A 14,470-nucleotide genomic window follows, 5' to 3' on the forward strand; every position below is an offset into this window, starting at 1 on the left:
CTTTGCTACACACCTGGGCCTTTCCTTCTACTAGCGCCACGACACTTTTTGCGATATTTTCCCATTGTCATCATCGTAATTTAAGTCTCGTGCAGCTTAATGGGATACCTGCAAGTGATGTATTGTGGGTAACTCGATCCTGATTGGTTGTTGAAATGTGGCATTTGTTTACATTAGCAAATGTACTTTATATTCTATTTCGAGTAATACAAGCCCACCAAGTATCAATTCTCTTAAGTGACACATTTAATAATCTTTCACAAAGATTTCAATTCTTTCCCTACTTACTTAACACAAAAACAGGCATGAAGCCATGTAGAATATAAACAAACTAATTATGCATGAAAGTTACCAGGCACACAAAGCAAAAATATATCACGGTTACAATAAATTATATAAACAGATAATAAATCTAAGTTAAGTGAAAGACATAGACGAGAAAGAATTATATGTCAGCAATTTCGTTGTACAATACGGCGTTATATTTAATTAACTTCATGTTAATTAAATATAACTAAAACACAATTTTAACACAATATTTCGACTATAAACGATCAGCTGGAGCAGATGTCATAAGTCAAATGTGTAGGTATCTCTGATCTTCTTCGTCTTGAAGTTGAAGTACCCAATTTCTTTATTTGGAATATGAGTAAATAATATTTGAGCCGAATACTTTTAGATATATATTTCCAAAAGTGTGCATTTTCTAAAAATACCAAAATAAGGTAATGAGTATGGTAAAATGAAAGTAAATGATGAACATTTACTTTCTGTTAGCAGCACTAGATTTCGGCACTAGTTAAATACCAGTCTAACTATAGTACCGGCACCATAAATAATAGTTCTATGAAGCTTTTTACTCATTGAAATCAAAGGTATCGATTCACTATATTAAATTTTCTTTTTTTATAAAGTTGGCTCTCTTTCCTCCCTTCTTCCATGAAAAAGGGTAAAAACTATTTTAATGACTCATGAATGACATAAAAATCGAGTTTTGTACTATTTTATTCTTGAAAAAAGTAATGAAAGACTTTTATTTTCATCATTGTCACTAGATAGCAACATCATTAAGAGAAGGCGGCTAGTATTAAATTTTATATACGTTTTTAAAGGTGAAGTTGTGCCTTTTCAAATCTACAATGATTTGCTGATCTATATAGTTGAATTTACTTCATTTCACTAATTTCCTTCCCCAACTTCTTCCACTTATTCCTCAACTCTCAGTTAGGTTTCTCCATCGCCTAAAAGAATGAAGTTAATACAATAGACAAAATAGTTAATAGAACGGTTCTAGACGGTAAAATGCCGGTTATCTTGGTAATTGAAAATTGAAGTAATTGGGAATTGCCGGTTATCTTGGTTCAAAATTGCAAAGCTACGAAGTTGAACACTGATAATTGTAAACTCATAATTGGGTAGGGTGTTCAACGCCAGTTATAAAATAAAGTACATGGTTCCTCCCTAAGTGCTTTTCTTCTTTACACCCAAACAGCTGCAACTATAGTATATAGGTAAACTATGTGCTATCTAATTAGACTACCAGCAGAGCCACCTGTTGGCAGCTAAAGTTGTTAGCGCTTCAATATCAAAAACTGTGAGAAATAGATGAAAAAAATATTTACAAAGTTTCAAAGCATCATCAATTTATTACGAATAAAATCTAGTGTATATCGTTGTAAAAACGAAATGATTGAAAGAACTATGAGTTTCAAAAGTAAAATTATCTAGACTGTCAGTTTTTTTCTCCCATGTAACGTTTCGTTGCAACATATTGTTTAAAGTTACGAATGCTCAAAAGATTTGTGAAGCTCTATACACTACCTCAATATATAAATACCAAAAATTACTAGTATTTTAGACTAATTTATTTAAGCACATAAGAATATAATAAAAATTTCACTTTATAGAAATTAAAAATTTATAGATAAAAGTGGTTTGTAGCATTTCTATAACATTATACAAAATGGAAAAACACTAATTGTTGCATTTTGAAATGACGCAAAGATTCAAAAACTTCAATACTTGCAGAAATTTTTAAGACAGTTGTAGCTTAACAACCAACTTGCATTTTGGATATTTGCACGAATTATTTTGTCAGTCCAATAAGGCCAGTGTCTGATTTCCTTTAATCCCACAGGTTTGGGTGATAAGTGCCGAGTTGAACATTCGTGTTTTCTTTTTTTCTTTTTTTTTTTTTTTTACTTTTATTTCTTCCTTAGCCTTGCACATTAATTTTTTTAATGCCTTTGGACTTGATGTTCATTTTCCAAAGAGTTCCTGCAACTTTAAGGTGGAAGTCTGCAAAATTTAACAGCGTCACAGTTTACCCCTTTTTACATGCACATGTTTACATAGTATCCAAGCATTTAACATTGCTAAATCGAAAAAATTATAAAACATGCGAATTTGTCTTCTTTTACCTCTTAGTAATATCTTTATAATTTTCATAACAAAGGAAGAAATTACCAAATGTTGCAAAAGCATAAAAAAACATAAAATTGCGCATTTTATATAGATATTTTGAATTTTCTTCAACAAAAGTATTTTGACATAAAAAGTTTGGTCCTTCTTTTGTGAAATAAAATTTAAGTAATAAAATTTAGGAATTTTGAGTAATCAGTTTCGTAAATTTTGAGTAATCAATTTCGAAAATCTTGAGTAATCATAAAATTTGAATAATATTCCTGAAAGTAAAGTGTGCAACATTGTAAGCAACTAATTGAATTTAAATTCTAAAAATCACCTCAGTATCGTCTTCAAGAATAAAAGGCAGTCATTTCGCACGTCAGATCCTCTACGAAGGCAAATTTCTCCCTATTCTCGATCCAGGAGTTTTCTTGTCTTCTGGATTGGGTTCAGAATTACAAGACTACGTAGTTGAACATTAGTAGTCGTAAACCCAAAAATTGGGTCGGTTGCTCAACGACGGTGATAAAATATAAGAAAATAAAATATATCTGCTGTCGATCAGTAGTTACGACTGAAAATGTAGTAGACACCTTTATGAGTCTATATTATTCATGAGTCTAAATTTACCATGTTTCTAACGTTGCTTTATTTTCTACAAAAAGTAAATTAACTTTGAAGTTGAGTTTCTTCCGGTGTTGATGATATATTTCAGTTGAATTCGAAATATTATTTATCAAACTGGAACTCTACTTCAGTTTTAGTCGTTTAGTGAATCTATGATTAACACAACTGTTGAGAAATTAATAATGTTAGCAATAAAACTTAAATTAACCTAATTTTGGAAATTATAGTTAAATTGCTAGGTCTAAGAAATATTTGTAGTTATGCATAGTACATAAGCCTTGTATATTATACATACGTACATTTACATTTAACACAACAAACTATTCGATTTAACGAATTCTTAATCAGCAAGAGTATAAAATCTTTCCTTTTAAAACTTTAGAAAGAAGATTCTTGTTTCTTTAAAAATTAACATAAAATAAGTGATGTTTTAGACTTTCGTACTTTGTTCAATCAAACTAAATCTTGTAAAAATAAGATTTTTTAGAAAAATTAACACTTTAAGTTAAATAGAAACATAAACACTTTAAAACTTTAATCAAAGAAAACTTCTTTAGCTGTTTCAACTCACTTAAACGAAAGCATTTTAAGCTCTGTGTAATTTTTTTTATTTACTATTAGCGTGGGAGTACAACAATTTAAACTGAAGCTTCTAAACCTTTGGAAAAGCTGCAAAAACTACTGCAAAACTACAAGAAAAATCAAAACTTTAATCAATAGGATAATTAATTTAACGTTTTTTTTTGTTTACTAGTTTAAGTTTTAATGCATAGGACTCCACTCGTTTAACTCTGAAGTTTCAAAGTAAGATAAACTAATTAAATTTTTAATTAAATTTTAATTAGAATTCAATTCGGGGTTTTCTCGAAAAATTTAACTTGTAAATTAATGTTCACTCTGTTTAAATTGCTCTCAAAGTATTCATAATTTTTAAACTAAATTACAGAACGATGTTTCTGTAATTTATTTAGAAATATGTTGTTTACTGTGTTTTGTTTTCTGTAATTTTTTGGAAAATAATAACTAAAAACGCAGAATTTTAACCCATTTTCGGTCAAAGGTGCGTGATGAACTATTTCAATAAATATTTTTAGTGACATTTTTTCACTGACGCTTGTATATTTTTCACTAATTTTACTTTTCCCTTATTTTAAAGGGTTCTCGATGCCCATTTTCTTTATTACTTAATAAAATAATAATTTTATAAATATTATTTATGCATTTTATTAACCCATTTCATAAAATATTATGTATTCAATTAAACTTTTTCTGTTGCGAAATTTTTAAAATATGCTTTTTTTTAACTCCAAAGTTTATTGGCAAATCCAAAGTTTATTAACAAATTTTGTTGACAAAGTTTGTTAAAATGTATAAATGTATAATTTGAGATTAATTATATGTTTTAATATGGATTAAAGTTGCAATTTCTGGAAATAAAATTACCATATTATACACCATCACAATCTATGCACCATTATCATTGTGCCTTTTTTTTTTACCATTTATGCATCATTGCCATTATGCATTTTATTGCCATTTATGCACCATTTTATGTCTTAAATATTAGTGATAAATAGTATTATTTTATAAAATAGTATTTTTTAATGCACGAAATTTTTTGGGCTTTAATGAATGTAATTTAAGCATATTTCAAGGAAAATAATACCGCACTTTTTAAAATTTCAATGCTTGTCATGAAACGGGTCAATGTTTCAGGGATCCTGCTCCTGCCAGGATTACATCTCTAATGATGAATCACTGACCATCACTGATGACTCACTGCATCCTGAAATCAAACAAGCCCTAGAAAATGCCGAAAAGAGAAGACAAGAATACTTGGTGAAAGTAAGTCAAATTTTTAAAAGAATGGTTTTTTTTTTAAAAATTCAAATAGACTTAATCCATGTCCATTGCAAATGAATACTTCTGTGCTTAGGAAATAAATTTTTATATGTATCACATAAGAAAGCATCAAAATTGTCTTTGTAATAAAAATATTAAGGCTGTTTTGGTGAATATTCAAAACAGGAAACGTTAAAGAATTTAAAACAGGGGTGAATCAAGCAACTTTTCTCTAACATTCTTTTTTAATCCACCGAAAAAAAGAAAGCATGATAAAAACTACCAGAATATGTTAATGTTTATCATATTTTTAGATCTATGAAAACACGAAAAAGCAGGGTATTTTTTACAGAAATGCTTTAGAAATTTTGGTAAAATTAGCTATAAAGTATGGTTTTATAATGAGTAATTGAATTTGGTAACTGTTGCGAAATATAATTTTATCTTAATACCTTACAGTGCTGAATAAAAACCATTTATTCAGTGAAATTCACTTATCTTAGTTTTTTTACAAAATGTGGCTCTATGTTGCTGGCTCCCTGAGAACACCAAAAGGCTCGGTGATTCTTACCGAAATACTTTAGAAATAATTTTCGCAAATTGACCATAAAAAATGGTTTTGTAAAATGTGATAACATTTAGTAAATTTGGCAAATTTAAAAATTTCTTCATGAGATCTTAGACCATGGAGTAAAAACCATTTAGTCACTTTAAATTACTTTGAAGCTTTGTATTTTTTCTAAATGTGTTGATATAAGAACTGCAATTTTGAAAGCAAGAATTTTCAGTAAACCGTTACTATATGAACAGAAAAATTACGAAATGAACGATTTAAACACCATATATATTGATTGTTTTCCAGGATTTGTTTGTGTTTTTCAACGGAAAAGGTCTCATAAAGAACAGTAGATTTAACAGAATTTTAAATTATCCACGTACAATGATTGTACTTAAAAGAAAAAGAAAACAAGATGTCATTGTTTTTTGCAAAAATAAAACATATCAAGGTGCTTTTCTGAATGAATACTTTCTAGAGCAGCGGTTGATAAAACTTGTCACGTAGAACCCTAGGATTTCGTGGAAAGGTAGCGAAAGTTCTGAGATCAAGCTCACTTCATTTTTTAATTATATTTTTACCCAATCAATTATCTACAATTTATTTAATATTTCAGTTATTTTTATGATGTTATTTATGCAAAATGCCAATGAAAAAATATAGCAAAATTTTTTAAAAAAATAAATTTACGTATTTTCCAAGTAAATTGCGAAAAAGCTATGCATTTACAAATAATGCATGAGTATTTCTCATGAAACATTTCAATTTAAAATAACTAAACTCAAAGACAGAAAATTATGTTTCTTTGCTTACCGTTCTCTCAGTTGCAGAACAGTTCTTTTTGGAAATCCATAATTCAGCTTACTATATTTAAGTTCAATTGAATTCGTACGTTAAAAACAAATTCATAACTGAAAGTCGCTCCAGACTGGTAAATTCAATGGCTTGTAATTTTAAGTTTGTTAATTATAAAAGAATGAAAAAATTCGAATCTTCACATGACCAAGTTCAGTTGTATTCCTTTTTGTTAGCATATTCGCAGCTGCTGATGAACTTTATTTAAGAAGTCGGGGTTCCACCTGAAGAATTTTGACCATTTAGGGTTTCAGAGCTGAAAATAGTTGAAATCCGCTGCTCTAGATACCTTAAGAATGAAAGTCTGAAAGATTTGAATTCATACTTTTTTGAGATTAAAGACCTAGAAGTTAATCATAGAAGTGTTTGAATAAATACTTTCTACAAACTAAATATAGACTTAATACTTTTTGAAAGTCAACTTTATTTATCTCTATTTAAAACAGGAATTAAACCTCTTAGAGAAAATAAAAAAGTTTAATGATACCAAATTGAGTTTTAAAAGAAAAATTCATGTAAAAAATTTCAGGAGAACGAGAAAGTTTGTTATTTTTCTTAAATTTCTCATGAACGACGTAGGATTATTTTTTGACAGTTTTACATACATGGAAAAAATATTCTGGCAAAAGCAGGTTAGGTAAGGATATTTCTAATTAAAAAAAGCATAGTACTGGTTTTAAAGACAAAGATTTACGGAATTTAAGCCATTCATTTGGTAATTTCTCATTAATATGTTAACAATTTCTCGGAAATTCTGGTTTGTAAAATTATTGTTCTTATTACCGCACATTTAATAAAAAATACAAAACTGGAAAGTAATTCTAACTAAACAAATGGTTGTTTATACCAAGCTTTAAAAGTATCATGATAAAATTATCAAATTTTACCGGATTTACTAAATTTTATCCCATATTATAAAGCTATATTTTGTGTTAATTTTACCATAATTATTACCGAAGTGCTGTAGTGCAATTACCAAGTTTTTTGGTGTTCTCATACGACGAGAAACACGCTAAATTTACCATATTCTAGCAATTTCGACCTTATTTTTGCAGTGCATAAATATGCTCCTTTTAACACTGTCTATTTTCTTTACGTTTGGAACTTAATGGTTGCTGAAAAAGAAAGCAGCAAACTTTACATTACTTCCTTCGCTCTTTCTTTATTGATTTTTCTATTTTTTTGTCATTTTTTGGACATTTTGGACAAAATCTTTCCGTGAATAACTTTAAAACAAAATCAAAACTTTAGCCTGAAAATGCTTATTTAACAGAAACTCTATTTCAGACGTATTCGATCAAAACATGAAAAGACATGTTTTATTTCTAGTATCGGGAAAAGAAGGAAAAAAGTGAGGCGAGAATGGATGATCCAACTTCTCCAGATAGCGAATCTTCCAGCAGCATTTTCACAGAAAGAGAAACATCTAGAAGTGAGGTAAGCTGCAAATCGGACATTTTTGTTTTGTCTTTAAAAATGTTCGAATCCACATTATGAAAAATGGTTTCCATATTTTCTTAGTTTCTTGCATGAATTCTGTGTAGTTGTGCTTACAAAACATAAATAAAATATTGAGCCAATTGCCATGACATTTTATATAAATGAAACACATTATTTGGTATAAAGTATGAAACGGCATAATTTCTATAAAAAAAATACCTTTTTTCGTTTTTGAAACTAAAGGAGTATTGCAAATATCTAGATTCGTAAATTTTTCTTTTTTGTTCTCAACTGATATCAGCTTACATTTTAGTTTAAGTAACAAAAATATTTTTAAGATTATATTTTAGCTTTTTACGACTGGGCCCTTTTAGATAAAATCTTAACTTTTTTATGAACTTAAAAACATTTTCTTAAAACTCTGTATAGGACACATAATTTATAGTTGAAATATTTTTTAGAAAATGGCATACCTAGTTATTTTTTCATTACGTTAACATCTTGAAATAATACTAGTATCTTGAAATATTAATAAATGAATATTTAGCAACTGATTAAAGGGTTCGCTGAAGGATTTCCAGAAATTATGAACTAATTGCTCTGTGAGTTTTGAAAGTTTCTGTAAGAGTACTTTTACCAGTGCTTGTTTTTAATAGTCTTACATTTTTATTCAATTAAAAAATATTATTCTTAAGTGACGCATATTAAAAATTCATTTTATTATTGTAAAACATTTAAAGTTTGATATACTGTATCTCAATGTTAATTTCCTGTCCTAGTCATCATGACATAAACGCTTTCAGTCCTGCCAACGTTCATTAATTAACGTCATAAAATTCAATATTAGATGAGTACTTTTACCAGTGCTTGTTTTTAATAATTTTACATTTTTCATTCAATTAAAAAATATTATTTTTAAGTGGCGAATATTAAAAAAAAATTCTTGTAAAGCATTTGAAGTTAGATATAGTGTATCTCAATGTTAATTTCTTGTTCCAGTCATCATGACATAAACGCTTTCATTCCTGCCAACGTTCATTAATTAAAATCAATAAAAATCATTATTAGATTAGTACTTTTACCAGTGCTTGTTTTTAATAATTTTACATTTTTCATTCAATTAAAAAATATTATTTTTAAGTGGCGAATATTAAAAAAAAATTCTTGTAAAGCATTTGAAGTTAGATATAGTGTATCTCAATGTTAATTTCTTGTTCCAGTCATCATGACATAAACGCTTTCATTCCTGCCAACGTTCATTAATTAACATCAATAAAAATCATTATTAGATTAGTACTTTTACCAGTGCTTGTTTTTAATAATTTTACATTTTTCATTCAATTAAAAAATATTATTTTTAAGTGGCGAATATTAAAAAAAAATTCTTGTAGAGCATTTGAAGTTAGATATAGTGTATCTCAATGTTAATTTCTTGTTCCAGTCATCATGACATAAACGCTTTCATTCCTGCCAACGTTCATTAATTAAAATCAATAAAAATCATTATTAGATTAGTACTTTTACCAGTGCTTGTTTTTAATAATTTTACATTTTTCATTCAATTAAAAAATATTATTTTTAAGTGGCGAATATTAAAAAAAAAATTCTTGTAAAGCATTTGAAGTTAGATATAGTGTATCTCAATGTTAATTTCTTGTTCCAGTCATCATGACATAAACGCTTTCATTCCTGCCAACGTTCATTAATTAACATCAATAAAAATCATTATTAGATTAGTACTTTTACCAGTGCTTGTTTTTAATAATTTTACATTTTTTATTCAATTAAAAAATATTATTTTTAAGTGGCGAATATTAAAAAAAAATTCTTGTAAAGCATTTGAAGTTAGATATAGTGTATCTCAATGTTAATTTCTTGTTCCAGTCATCATGACATAAACGCTTTCATTCCTGCCAACGTTCATTAATTAACATCAATAAAAATCATTATTAGATTAGTACTTTTACCAGTGCTTGTTTTTAATAATTTTACATTTTTCATTCAATTAAAAAATATTATTTTTAAGTGGCGAATATTAAAAAAAAATTCTTGTAAAGCATTTGAAGTTAGATATAGTGTATCTCAATGTTAATTTCTTGTTCCAGTCATCATGACATAAACGCTTTCATTCCTGCCAACGTTCATTAATTAACATCAATAAAAATCATTATTAGATTAGTACTTTTACCAGTGCTTGTTTTTAATAATTTTACATTTTTCATTCAATTAAAAATTATCATTTTTAAGTGGCGAATATTAAAAAAAATTCTTGTAAAGCATTTAAAGTTAGATATAGTGTATCTCAATGTTAATTTCTTGTCCTAGTCATCATGACATAAACGCTTTCATTCCTACCAACGTTCATTAATTAACGTCATTAAAAATCATTATTAGATTTATCTGTTTTATGAATCAAATTTTTACTAAAACATTCTCAAATAGCAGTTCTAATCAAAATACCTCTAAAGTTGCCATTCAAATTCATCAATAGAAAAAGATGTTTTGATAAAACTTTATGTGTTTTTCTTTTTACTAATGGATATCTTACTACTTATTAACAGAGAAAATGTTTATATTTACTGTCTAAAGTGCGCAAATATTAAGATCTGTTGTACTCACTGATAAATTACTTCTAAAAGAAAATTCTTTTCTGAGAAAAAGTATTTTATACATAAGCATCATATTTATATACATATTTTGTGAACTTTCTCAAGCAAATATATATGCCTAATCGCCTAAACCTCGCACCACATTTAATTTCTAAAAACTCGTTGTATAGAGATAAATTAAATTGCTGATAAATTAAATAGCTTTTCTCACTTAGAAATCTATGCAAAAGAATCAAGTTGCTCCGTTCATGTGTTAAGTTCATATTTAAATTAATAGGTTTTATAAGTTTACAATGTAATTTTTGAATATCCTTTTATAAGGATATAGCAGAACTAAAGTGATTTACAGATTATTATATATATTAATTGTTAAGCAACTTATTCTATTATGATCTACTTGTTTGTTTGTTTTTTGTTGTTTTGTTTTGTTAACTATTGCCATATTATTAGACGCACTGTAAGATTTTATGTAAATTCTTAATTATCGGATACTATATAGCATTATTGCTTTCAGGTTGCTGAAACTGGTTTACACTTGTTTATGCTCGTGTATCAATCAGTTAAAATTGTAATGCAATACGTTAAAAAGATGATATATTAATGCAAACAGGAAGTATATGAAAAATCTCCTAAATAAAAACCCATTACATGTGTGTTTGAACATAAAAGTATTGCATGTAACTTGCGCAAGACATGTAATTATTAAAAAACTACAGTTAGTCTAATAATTTGGTCGTATTATTATAATATATTATTATAATACCTGATGTTATAAATATGCTATATTTATATAATATATTGTCTAATTTATCCAGTCGTCTATTTTACTTTATATATCGTCTAATTTAACCAATTGATACACGAACGTAAACAAGTGCAAACCGGTTGCAGTCGCGTAAAAACAATAAAGCTGTAAAGTATCAACTGATAATTAAGATTTTACGTAGAATATAATAGTACGTCTAATAATTTGGGCCAGGAACAGTACTTTCAGTAATTGCTTAAATTGTACATACCTTGTGAGCAGTTATAAATTATACCAGTTCGACTCCAGAGCAACGTATCAACTTCCATTACAGAACAGATCGATTTTCTAGCCATTTATACTGCACTACGTTCAAACTGTCAAAAAGTAGCTGTGGCAGCGAACAATTTCTGGGCTTACTTTCTCCTACTACCAAATTTCTCATCTCATGATTAAGGTATAAAATAAGACTGCAACAGATGACAGTGTTATTCATTACGTTATTCATTATTTGTCGTTATTCGCTATTCATCGTTAAAATTCAAACATTCACATAAAACGATGAAATTCAAACATTCACAGAAGACACAAAAAACGTATCATGCTTGGAAAATAATACTTTATTTAAGAAATGAAATGGCGCATAAATTGTATTAAAGGGCACAATGGTAATTGAGCAAAATGGTAATGGTGCATAATGGTAAAGGTTCAATAAATAGTATTGGTGAATAAATTGGTAATTTTATTTACAGAACTTGCTACTTTAATACGCAATAAAAACATATGATTAATCCTAAGTAGAATAATTATACATTTTCAAACAGTCGGACTTATCAATAATCGTTTCAAGTTTTTAAAAAAAATGAGCAAATAAAAATTAAAATACAAAAATTTACCTGAATATTTTTAAGTGAGCAGGTGGTACGAATTAGGCAATCTAAATCGTACTACTAGCAGACCTTTCGAAAACAATTTATCAGCATTTACTGCGCAAATATTAATGAAAAAAAATAATAATAATTCAAGTGACCAAAAAGCTATATTTCATTATTTAAATATTTCAAAAAGAATTGGCTGCGATTTGTTTCTGTTGAAAATTCAAATGTGGAAAACGATAAGATTTATGTAACTTTCCTTTGCATTTTAACTGTTTATAAGCAATGTCATATTTAAGAAAATATTTCTTCTGAAATGAAGGTATAAATGGGATATTTTTACAACTAGCAATTTATAATTTTTTAAAGTTTTTGAGAAATTGTCAACCATGGCACCCGAATGTATTTCTAAAATTTTAACAATACATATCAGCTATCAACTCTAACCGAAATACTATTTATTTTATCTCTCTTAAACTTTATGATTGAGAAAGATTTGTTTGAGGACACTGTCTGTATTTCTATTTTTACTAACTAAGAATTCCAATGAAAATAAATCCTATTTAATGAGGCTATTAAAACTCATAGATAAAAAAAAGGTTTTTTCAATGAATTACAGTGTGTGTTTTTTTCTTATTGACAGGTATCAACTAGCAGTTCCAATCGAGTGGCTAAAAGTGAAACGGAAGAAGATGAAAGTTCAGACTACGTCACCGCAACAGATCAGTCCCCTCATTCACCCTACAGATTAGCCTCCATGATCCGGAGGAAAACACCCGGAGAAGAAAGTGATGTCCCCACCTCATTTGAAAGCTTCAGTTCACCATCAAAGAGTAGCGGTCATCTTCAAGTCAGATCTTCAACATCCTCATCATCTCCACTTCCTCATGACGGTGCCACGACACCATCTAGTCAACAACTAGAAGGTTGGGAAAGATATATCTTCAAATATGCATGCCACATAAAATTTGCCTTTCAACTGTCATTGAATATGTATGCCACATGAATTTGCCATTGAAAATGTATGCACATGAATTTGAAACTGAATATGTATGCCGCATAAAATTTGCCATTGAACTGTCGTATACATTTAGTTATTCAAGTTAGATCGTTGAACTATCCCTAACTTGGGCAATAGTTATGGGGTTTAGTATATTATAGATTATCTATAGATTATGTTAAAAACGAATAAATCTTAAGATTATCAATTATAATCCATTATAATTTTTTAACTGAATACGTATGACTAACCTGACTTTTCGGAATGTAGGATTCTTTCCAAGTTAGATCCTTTATCATTTTTTTTCTTAGCATTATAAACAGTATCTGATTTATCAGAAAGTCTGAGAGATCTGGTCCTGTAGTCCTTAAAATATTATAAATCTTATTTTAGTGTTTTTTCTTAAAGAATTGTCTATCAGAATTATAAGTCAACAAAAACTTAAATGAATATGAGCTTAAACTTATCAATACATAATTCTTTCAAGCTATAAATAATTTAAAAGCATTTTGCAAATAAACAAAATGCAAATTAGGTATAAAGTTATGACCCGACATATCAGGCCCTGATTATAGATAGAGCCTATAACAATGCAAGCATTTATCAGACTTAGTTCTTAGAGGAAAAAATGTATGGCATTATTATGGCACAAAAAAAAATTTCGTAACTTATCACTGATCAATCAATCGCATTATAAACTTAGATATTTAATCCTCCTATTATGAAGAAATGGCTGGTGGTGCCTTAAGTAATAATTTTCTCCGTTAAGTACACTTAATCTAATGAAATCACAAGATTAGCCAAAGCTTAACTATTTAATAGTTCAAATAACTGTTACAAAAAACTTAAAGAAATAATTTCCTAACTGAGAACGAGAAGAAACGCTCCAAAATACATTTTCATCCAGGCGATGAAACTACGTCATTAATCGTCCTCTATCGCTTGATTATTGCCTTCTAGTTTCTTCAACATTTGTCTTCGATCGATTTGAGAATAAAAATGAAGTTTCGATGAAGTTTTAAACAGAAAGAATGAAAAGTTTAAATGCATTCAACCGCTGGATCACCAAGCTAATACATATACAATGCAGTACCATCAGCTGACCTTGATGCCCTGGAATCTTTCCTTATTCATATAAAAACTGATTACCTTGTTAACGATATTAGTTCCTCACTACCTCTCCATAGCTCGCGGAAATGCATTTAACCCTGATTTGCCCCTTTCGGCCCACTGTGCTTTTTTTGTACTGTTGTCATCTTTTTTTTCATTTCTTGGCTACTGTGGTTTTATCTAGTTTTTTTCTCACCTTTATGTTTCCATTTTTTGTTGGCTAATTAACGTTTTTATTCCAAATCATTTCTGTTTCGTCTCATTTACGCTTGACAAATCGTGAATTATGTGGACTGCTACTTCCAATTTGTACATTTTTGAAATGGATTAAGTTTTCAAACAAGTTACATATGTAATGCATAAAACAACATAATAAAATTATTATTATTTTTTCATCTGCCATGA

General features: G+C 28.2%; 1 protein-coding gene across 2 annotated transcripts in view; it reads left to right on the forward strand.

Annotated features, from left to right (window-relative positions):
- LOC107444278 (uncharacterized) overlaps positions 1–14,470 on the forward strand; it is a 684,996-nt gene that overhangs the window by 614,991 nt on the left and 55,535 nt on the right. For both annotated transcript variants that reach the window (XM_071182438.2, XM_071182439.2), the window contains 3 exons: positions 4,750–4,878; positions 7,616–7,723; positions 12,599–12,881. In XM_071182438.2, the coding sequence (XP_071038539.2) occupies positions 4,750–4,878; positions 7,616–7,723; positions 12,599–12,881 (520 nt within the window). The remainder of the gene's footprint in view (positions 1–4,749; positions 4,879–7,615; positions 7,724–12,598; positions 12,882–14,470) is intronic.

This window comes from Parasteatoda tepidariorum, chromosome 4 (assembly GCF_982258835.1).
Source record: "Parasteatoda tepidariorum strain Cologne lab strain chromosome 4, Ptep-v5.0, whole genome shotgun sequence".
NCBI lineage: Eukaryota > Metazoa > Arthropoda > Arachnida > Araneae > Theridiidae > Parasteatoda > Parasteatoda tepidariorum.